This window comes from Danio aesculapii, chromosome 1 (assembly GCF_903798145.1).
Source record: "Danio aesculapii chromosome 1, fDanAes4.1, whole genome shotgun sequence".
NCBI lineage: Eukaryota > Metazoa > Chordata > Actinopteri > Cypriniformes > Danionidae > Danio > Danio aesculapii.
In genome coordinates, this window is record NC_079435.1 from 16,234,354 (window position 1) to 16,244,376 (window position 10,023).

At 33.0% G+C, this 10,023-nt stretch overlaps 1 protein-coding gene across 1 annotated transcript; it reads right to left on the minus strand.

The window, feature by feature from the left end:
- Positions 1-3,161: 3,161 nt before the first annotated feature.
- On the minus strand, positions 3,162-6,029 carry LOC130238322 (galactose-specific lectin nattectin-like). Its single transcript, XM_056469343.1, has 6 exons — positions 6,000-6,029; positions 5,806-5,878; positions 4,682-4,824; positions 3,693-3,833; positions 3,482-3,596; positions 3,162-3,305 (listed from the first exon to the last, which is right to left on the minus strand). Exons 1-6 carry the CDS (start codon positions 6,000-6,002, stop codon positions 3,211-3,213), a joined length of 570 nt encoding a protein of 189 aa, XP_056325318.1. The 5' UTR covers positions 6,003-6,029; the 3' UTR covers positions 3,162-3,210.
- Between the last annotated feature and the right edge of the window lie 3,994 nt (positions 6,030-10,023).

Genomic DNA, 10,023 nt, shown 5'->3' on the forward strand with positions numbered 1-10,023 from the left:
AAAGCTGAAATGGATTGAGGTTAATTTGATTGTTTTGCCAACAACATACTGAAATATCCCGTACAGATTATGGAACATAATGTACAGTATTTAGCTGTCCACGTAGGTCACTCACCAACTAACAGATTCTGAACTTGTCTCAACACTTTTTTTCTCAACACTTTAACTGTCATTATGTGCAATGTGCGGCTGATAAGGTCAACTTCTGTATGGCATGGAGTTGTGGTTTGGTTGTCACTGTTACAAGTTTGAGTCGGTGGAGCTAGAGTGAATCACACTGTTCATATTGAACTGAACTGAATCATCATTGTACTAACTAGAACACAATCTTAAAATACTGCAGTCAGGTCATTGGCAAAGTAACTCCTCTTGATCTCAGTTTGTGTATATTACATATTTGTCCTCTGAACTTTAAAGTGACCAAAAATTAAAGATTGTTGTAAATTCTATGTTTGCTGGAAGATAAACATGTAATTGCATGTTCTTGGAAACAAGAAGACAGTCTTGGTCATCTCAGTGGAATGACTTCTTGCCTTGCTTCAGAAAGAATTAGCTATTTAAAAAAGCACACTCGAAATTTCTATATTTTGTCTAGTCTAGAGTCTAGTATACAGACAAGTATTTAATGGATTTTTTCCTTATCGTGTTGTGCTCTTTTTATACCATGAAATATTCTCTGACTTATGGTCCACATTTTTATTTTTTACACAGTCTCTGAATAACCAATCTCAGGGAAAGAACATTGCCTCAAAGATAAAGCAAATTATAGCATTTTTTGCGTGTAGTAATAAAAAAATAGAGACTAGAGTAAATTAGACGGGTTTGACCTCCATCTAGTGGCTAATATGAAAAATAGCGTCAACTTTAAAAGATTAAAATAAAACTTTTAAAGTTTTTATACGTTTTATGACAGTATTTGGAAAATCGTGGTCTATTTACATTAGAAATGACAAGTACGTGTGTTTTTATTGCCCTGAGCCACTCAATGACCTGCATCAAAATTTACAAGCATATTAGAATTTGGTAGTACAAACAAAAGTATTAAAGAAATCTAAAATCATGCAGGTTTTCATCCACACACAAAATCTATCATCATGTACTCACACTGTACTTCTTGTGTATCCTGACAGACACAAAAAAGCTCATTTGAATAATTTTGGAAACCTGCAGCCATTTATGTTTTTTTTGCCATTTTTCCAAGATTCTTTAAAATATCTTCTTTTGTGTTCAACAGAAACAACAAAATTCGTAAAGGTTTGGAACCACTTGAGGGGTAGTAATTTGTGAGTAAATAATTTTTTTCTGGGCAAACTTTATTTTACAGTGTTTGATTTTTTTAACACATGGTAATCTCAAACACATAACTGCAAGTGTATTTATTGAACGTATGTATGCATGTGTACGTATGTATATATATATATATATATATATATATATATATATATATATATATATATATATATATATATATATATATATATATATATATATATATATATATACACACCAAAACGCCAATTTATCCAAGCAGATAACATCAGAAACAGAAGGTTTTCCGTAGAGCAAAGGGTACTTTAGCCAAAAATACTGTACAAATAAACATAATAACTAGAGAACCTGGGTTGAGAACTAAAGCAAGGGCAAGAGCACATCAAACTCAAAAACCAAGTGAAGACAAGAGGGTTGAATAAATAGGCTAGTCTAACAAGACACAGCTGAACAAGATTAACACAAATGAACCGCAAACAGAAACACGGCGACATTATGTGGAGAAAAAGAAAGACAAACAATAGCTCAGAATATGACAGAACTACCCCTTTTAATGCATTATAATGCATGCATAACGGCTCCTGAACAAATTTACAATCTCCATATTTATCATGTTATCAATATATCATTTGATAAATAATCATAACAGTTCAACAAGTATTCTTGATTCATTAAAATTCATTGGTGCATGCGTAACTGTATATGTTGTATATATTTATTTTATTCTCAGCATAATAAAGTAAACAATAAGTTACACAAAATAAAAATAATTAAATATCGCACTGTTTTCCTACCATTTCTTCAATATAGGTGTTTTGGCGATTGAAGGTCGGCTTAAAAAATGGTACAACTCAACACTGTAAAATTGTCAATTAACATTATATTTAATTACATTATAATCAATTAACGTAATAAATTGCATCATGGGACAATGTTCTGTGCTGTTGACTTTAGATGTTGAAAATTCAACTCTATAGTTTAACAAAGTGACTTTCATTGACATTTGTCTGAAATAATAAAATATATAGAGAGAAATAAATCTGCAAAATAACAGAAAATGTAATGGCAGTTTATTACAACACCAACCCAAACAAAATGTCACTTAAAACTATTAAAAATGTTTTTCGAACTTTTAAAGGTTAAAAGTTGTTGGAAGAAAGATCAAGGTCCAGTAATGTAATTCGAAAACATAAATAAACCAGGGGGGATCACAAAATATGGAAAACTTTACAGATATTTCTTTAAAATGAGTAAAATGAGCCTCTTTTAAAGTGGAGTGTTCCTTTAAAACAATTACTGTGGATAATTCTTCAATTCTTAAACTAACACTTCTTATTTTTTATAACTGAAGTTGAAAATAAGATTCATCAAGTTAATGTACATTTAAAGACAAAATGTAACTTTTATAATTAATTTATTTAGTTAAAATACTCCTGTTCATTTATAACTGCAGGTTATGCAGATCATTGTCTTTTTCCACATTACAATGGCATTTATTATCATACAATGTTATATTGTGTGTTTTATGTGTGTCTTTGATCATAAAGCCACGTTATTGTGTTTTTCCTTATGAGAATGAAACTCTACAGTATTGAAAACATGATGCTAAAGTTTATATATCTTTGAAATGTTCAAATATTTACTGATGAGTATCTCTAAAATGTTTAATTTGTTTATTTATAGATCTTTGTGTAGCATAAGCCAGTTTTATTTTATAATTCATGTTAAAGTTTGTACATAAAAACCTTGTTTTATAACAAGTATATTTGAAGCCCTTTAAGTAAAACAAATAATATGAACATTCAATTATCAGACAGACAATAAGTAAAATTGCATCATTTTGATTGCAAAAAATCTGTTTATTAACTTTTTTTTTTTACTTTTTTGTTGATGCGTCAACAGATTTATTCAAAAAGATACATGTGATGATAAAAGCGTGGATCACTCAGAGTGTATTTCCATGAATTCCTTACGCTTGAAGGCACAGATGAAGCTTTTCTTGACATTGCAAGTGGCGTCATTCCACTTGCCAATTTCTGAAAGGACAGTAAAATGTTTTACCTTCTGAATTGTGCTTTAACTGCACTCTCACTGTCTTAATGTCACAATAATAAAACCTTTAGTTAAACATGTATATAATATTGAAATTATTATAATCCAATAACATGCTAGTTTTTCTCCTCCATGCTAATTTCTCCTCCTTCATCCTCACCTCTCCAGTTCATCTCCACACATTCCTCCGTGTAAGTGTACATATGATTGGGCTCACCAGGAACCCATTGATTAAAATTCCAGAAGGATCCATCGAGCCAGAAAAACTGACCAGACTGAGAGAAGCCAAACAGAAAATGTGTTTTCTAAGTTACTAAGATGAAAAACATGCTATTTACACTTTTTATTTACACTTCTGTCTTGTTTTATACCTGAAATAATTCATAGGCTCCGAGCCAGATGCGCAGGCTTTTTGGGTTAAATTTTTTCACAATACACAGCAAGTAATTGTTATCCTGTAAATTATGCACTGACACCAGATGTGCCCTAGGAGCTTTGGTCCTGCAATTGAACTGGAAGTAAAACAGAAAGAGCATTTAATGACTACACTGAAATAAAAAATGATTCATTGGATTTACACTTTTTTTAAGGTACTGTAAGTGGTTGCTCACAATGTATATGGACTGAATTTAAACAAATTAAGATGAACATTCATTCATTCATTTATTTTCTTCTTTGCTAAGTTCCTTTATTAATTTGGGGTTGCCACAGCGGAATGAACTGCCAACTTATCCATCATATGCTTTGCACAGCTGAGTCCCTTCCAGCTGCAACCCATCACCGGGAAACACCCATACACTCTCATTCACACACATACAATACAGACAATTTAGATTACCCAATTCACCTACAGTATACTGCATGTCTTTAAACTGTGAGGGAAACCGGAACACCCGGAGGAAACCCACGTGAACACGGGGAGAACATGCAAACTCCAAACAGAAATGCCAACTGACCCAGCTGGGGCTCAAACCAGTGACCTTCTTGCTGACCTTCGTGCTACCCACTGCGCCACCGTGACACCCTAAGTTGAACATTACTAAATTTAATTTGTTTACATTCAGCCCATATACATTGTTTGCAACCACTTACCTAAAAAAAAAAGTAAATCCAATTAATTATTCTGTATTTCAGAGTACATTCAATCATTCTTTTTCTTTTCGGTTTAGTTCCTTTATTAATCCGGGGTCGCCACAGCGGAATGAACCGGCAACTTATTCAGCACGTTTTTACGTAGCGGATGCCCCTCCAGCCGCAACCCATCTCTGGGAAACGATTTCAGTGTACAGAATATTTAAATTTGTTTTATTATTGATCAGGAGACTAATGGAACAGCGTAGTGCTACTATAAAGCATATACCTCGGCTTCAGTGAAGTTTAGTTGACTGGAGAAGTATTTGACACAGTGTTTACCCACTCTGAACCAATCAGAGAATCCAGGCACATCACATGCTTTCGGCATTGAGCACGTCTCAGTGGCATTCACACCTCTAGCATGAAAACCTAAAGACAGAATCAAAACCATGACTTATACTTTGAACCTTTAGAATATATGAAATCTGGGTTGATTTCTGCTAAAAACATTTGCTGTTTCGAATACTTCTTGAATGCTGTTAAGAAAAATATATTTTAGCACATTTTAAAATGTAATTATTATAATTGGTTTCTTTTAACTAATTACTTTTGTCTTTGCTATGATGACAGTGCATATTATTTTATCAGTTATTTTGCAAGATTCTAGTGTTCAGATTAAAGTGCAACTTTAGGGCTTAACTAGGTTAATTAGGTTAATTAGTCATGTTATTGAAACAGTGTAATCGAGACTAAAAATGTTTTTTTTTATTTTGCTGCTTGTTTAACCTACTTATTTAAAATAAGCTTAAACAACACAACTCTTGAGATTTTATTTGGGACAACTTAATAGTTTTATGTTCAAACTTACATTTTAGTTAACATAATCAATTTGTGTTAGAACAACATGAATGAACAGCATGGAACCCTGTATTTTTAGGAAATACTGTGAATTTTTTTAAAAATCAGATAAAAAACTCACAGATGGGCAAAAAATTTTGTCTTTCGGGGAGACCAGATGTCCCTTTTAGTGTTATAGTTAGTTAGTTTGTTTTCAAACAGGACGGCAAACTGGAGCACCCAGAGGAAACCCATGCCTACATGGGAAGAACATGCAAACTCCACACAGAAATGCCAACTCGCAAAATCGGGACTCAAACCAGCAACCTTCTTGTTGTGAGGCGACAGTGCTAATGACTGAGCCATTGTGCCATCCCAAGGTGTGTTTTCTATAGCTGAAATTATTGTGTACTAACTTTGAACTGCATAACTTCCAATCTCATCTATGCTTTTATAATAAATCTCTTGCAGAACTTTTTCCCAATTTAGTAAATCTCTTCCATATTTTCATATTTAACAGTATGAATTAGCAAATTTCAACATAAATGTAATGAATTATCAATGCAACGTTACCTCTCTCCATTTTGAAGAAGTTGCCACTTCCAAAAAGAAGAACCAACAAAATGCCAATAGATCCTGCTTTCCACTGGAGACAAACACACACACATATTATGAAACAGTTTTAACATGCTCATTATTATTATAATTGTTCAAGAGCTCAATATGTTGCGGTATTAATATTGGGTATAAAAAGAATGTTCCCTCACCATTGTTCTTGCTCTTTATTCTTCCTTCTGTGCTCACAAAAACTCTCGCATCTATATCACCTTGTTTTATACCATAAGATTAATTTTCACACCTCCTCCTCTGGTCTCACTCAGTCTTCATCAAACAGGAAACCATCACACATCTAGTTTCTGTACTGTACAGATGTACAGGGTACTGCCAAAAGTGACTGAGCTATAAAACCAATCTTATGTTGCAGAGATATATTTTTGGGAATAGTCAAAAATACATTGAATGTGTCAAAAATATCTTTCTATTTTTGCCAAAAATCATTAGAATAATAAGTAAAGATCATGTTTCATTCACATTAAATTTCCACATCGATTTATAACTAGAGTTAGGGACTGCATTGTCCTTTAGGGATAAATAAAATATCTGTTAATGCAGCAGATGATGTCCTGATAAAAATATCCTTGCCACTCTTCTCATCACACTGTAAAAAGCAATAGGGTATATGCAGAAGTATGCAGAAGGACTTTTAATTTTGCTATAACCTGGGTAAAGTGTTTCTGGTCAACTGTATGCTTATGCAGTTACAAAATTGGTGCGTTTAAGGTCTGTTTTCTTTAAAAATCAACAATCTCAACCGCCTGATTGATATACAATATGAAGTGGGTCTTAGATTGTACAAAAAGCACAGCAATAAATTACATTTTTCCCCACCATGTCTTTAAAACATGTACATTTGACCCCAGTATTTTCAATGGCCTTTCTGTGCTCACCTGCTGATCCTGATGGGCGCGAGCGTGTAAATGGCTTTTCATCTCGTTTTACGCTTGAACAACTAAATGAATGCTGAAGTCTATTTAACTGATTATATTTTAATTACATTACAACATCGATGTTGTAAAAGGAACCTTATAAAATTGAAAAAAGTCACAAATAAACATTCACTGGAAGTTTATCTGCATGGGAAAAAACACTAGTTGTGCATATACCCTATTTCTGTATTACACAGCTGTCTTGAATACTAGATTCTGATTGGTCAGTCATGACATTCCAAGGTATGTTATTCTGAAATAACAACTGCTGAATAACTCTGGCTCACTTGAGTACTTCGAATCACCTTTACCGCAAGTTAGCGTACAGTATATACTCCATCAGCTGTTTTTGTTTCTGTCAGCTTTGCATTTATTTAAAAAATTAACCCTTGTGTAATGTTCAAATTTACTAGCCTTTCCTTATGATCGTGGCTATTTTTGCCCCATTGACTTCCATTATAATGACATTTTTTGATTGCAAAGAAATAAAAAAAGACACCATAATCATGTATTCTTGATTGTTGGTGGTTTTCCAGTTAGTGATAGTAAAGAGTTTGGTAAAGATGGTTGAGATTTTGAACATTTTCAAAGCATTTTCCCAAAAATATGTGTCAAAATAAGATTTGTCACCAAAAATCATTCCATTTGCCGAAACAGAGAATGTTGTGGCAAAATTAAGACTTAAAACCACATCAGAGTGGATGAAAACATCCCCAAAAGCACACAAGGTTTAGTAAACTATTACGGCTCAGAACAATGGTATGTTTTGTGGCAAGTATGTAATAAGCAGGATAAAGTCCATCCAGGATGGCTGTTGTCACAGAATAATGCCCTTTAGTTTTATACAACTGCCGATAAGCCTGTTGAATGTAATCTCTTAAATGTAGGCCTACTTAATTCCAAACTTGTTACAGATGTAATGATAAGAGTAATGTGTTTTAACCTAATACACATTAACTTCCACCTTGGAAAGATGCAGGCTGTCAAACATACATGCAGAAATTGCTGTTTGCAAATCTGCCTTGCCAATTAAAAGTGTGTTTGATGATGGATGTCAAAAAAGGACAGAAAATAGCTTAAAACTTCTAAATTCAGCTGCTTTTGATGTAAAAAGCACATCTTTAAGTTTATAAGTGGATCTCAAAGAACAGTACAAGATAAACCGATATGACTCCTTTAAACAACTCAATGAACATACAGAACACAGTATCTAATTTTTTATAGCTTACTATTCCATCTACACATCAGAAACGGTGAGCTTAATTCCACACGCATAGCTATCACTCCTACATGTTAAAGTAATTTTTTAATTCTGCATTTTATAATGTTTTAAGCACTTAATAGTGAACAGGAAGTGACAGCTTTTGTTTGGAGAAAATCAGTCAATCAATCAAGTTCAACACATTGATATAAAATTATGATACTGTCACAAAATGAAGCTGAAAAGCTGTTAGAACTGTCTCCTAACTCCAGACAGACATTTTAAAGAAAACACATTGTAATTGTCTTAGTAATCTGGTAAATAACAAGCTTATTGAAAAGCATATTATTTAACAACACCAAATAAAGACTAAAAAAGTCCTTTTTACTAATCTGAAGAAATAAAGGGGTTTGAATGCTTTCTGAATGCATTATACACGAGGCTCTTTCACTACCCCTTCTTTTTCTCTCACATTTCTTTTCTCTCACATGTCTTTTACACCTCAGTTTCCAGTTATTAATCACACATTAATCCAACACTCTTTTTCAAACACTTTGCCCTCACTGCAATCAACACGATTTTTTTCTACTATAGTAACATTCCTTTTAAGATACTTAAATGTTTATGGGTGCAATGAAGCTTAGGTTAAACCAGCGAGCAACATATTAAGACCATGTTTATGTCAGATTGAGAATAATGCAATGTAACAAATGTGACTGAAACATTCAGAAATTTCTCCAAAATGAAAAAAGTATAATAAAAATCATCATAGAGGCCAGTCTAAACATACAACTTGTTTAGTGTTTGGCTGATTAATTTGATGCTTCCAATTATAGACTTAATTTTAATAACATATTTACATACAATAAAAAAATAAATCTTAACGGCATAGAGGCTCATTTGATTGTTTTGCCAACAACATACTAAAATATCCCGTACAGATGATTTAACACATTGTACAGTATTTAGCCACGTAGGTCCCTGATCAACTAGCAGATTTTTGTTGATGTTTCCTTCACATTGTGATTAGTATCTCTTTACTGAACTTATATCAACACTTTTTTCATAACTGTCATTATGTGCAATGTGCTGCAGATAAGGTCAACTTCTGTATTGCATGAAGTTTTGGTTTGGTTGTCACTGTTACAAGTTTGAGCCGGTGTCACACTGTTCATATTGAACTGAACTGAATCGTTATTGCACTAACTAGAACACAACCTTAAAATACTGAAGTCCGGTCATTGGCAAAGTAACTCCTCTTGATCCCAGTTTGTGTATATTACATATTTGTCCTCTCAACTTTAAAGTGACCAAAAATTAAAGATTGCTTGCTGAAATCTAAACATGTAATTGGATATTCTTGGAAAAAGATGACAGTCTTTGTGTATCTCAGTGTATAAAAGTGATGACTTCTTGCCTTGCTTTAGAAATAATTAGCTATTTAAAAAAACTAAATTCATATATTTTGGTCCTCCAGTTAGTTGGTTTATATTTTTTCTGGAGAGTCTAAAACAGAGGTGCCCAAACTCGGTCCTGGAGGGTCAATGTCCTGCAGATTTTAGCTCCAACTTGCCTCAACACACCAGCACGGATGTTTCTAGAAAGCCTGGTAAAAGCTTGATTACCCGGTATGTCCAATTGGGATTGCAGCTTAACTTTGCAGGATGCCGGCCTTCCAGGACTGAGTTTGGGCACCCCTGGTCAAGAATATAGACACATATATTTTAATAGTTATTTATTTTTCTTTACTTTTTTCTTTATTATATATATTTTTATTTTATATATATATATATATATATATATATATATATATATATATATATATATATATATATATATATATATATATATATATATATATATATATATATATATATTCTGTCTGGTTCTCGAATCTGATTGGCTGATAGTCTTGCGATATTCTGCAATAACAGCACTCGAACAGCCAGTCTTCACTTTTGTGTATTACTCCGCCCACATAGAGTGACGGCAGATCAATAAACTCCCTACAGTTTGACAAATATTGCAGCTGTTGGACAACAT

Excerpts from the sequence above, each read along its gene's own strand:
- LOC130238322 (XM_056469343.1), bottom strand. Across the intron at positions 4,825-5,805 it reads CTTCTTCAAAATGGAGAGAG|GTTTTCATGCTAGAGGTGTG; the intron begins GTAACGTTGCAT and ends TTCTGTCTTTAG. Across the intron at positions 3,597-3,692 it reads GAGCCTATGAATTATTTCAG|TCTGGTCAGTTTTTCTGGCT; the intron begins GTATAAAACAAG and ends GGCTTCTCTCAG.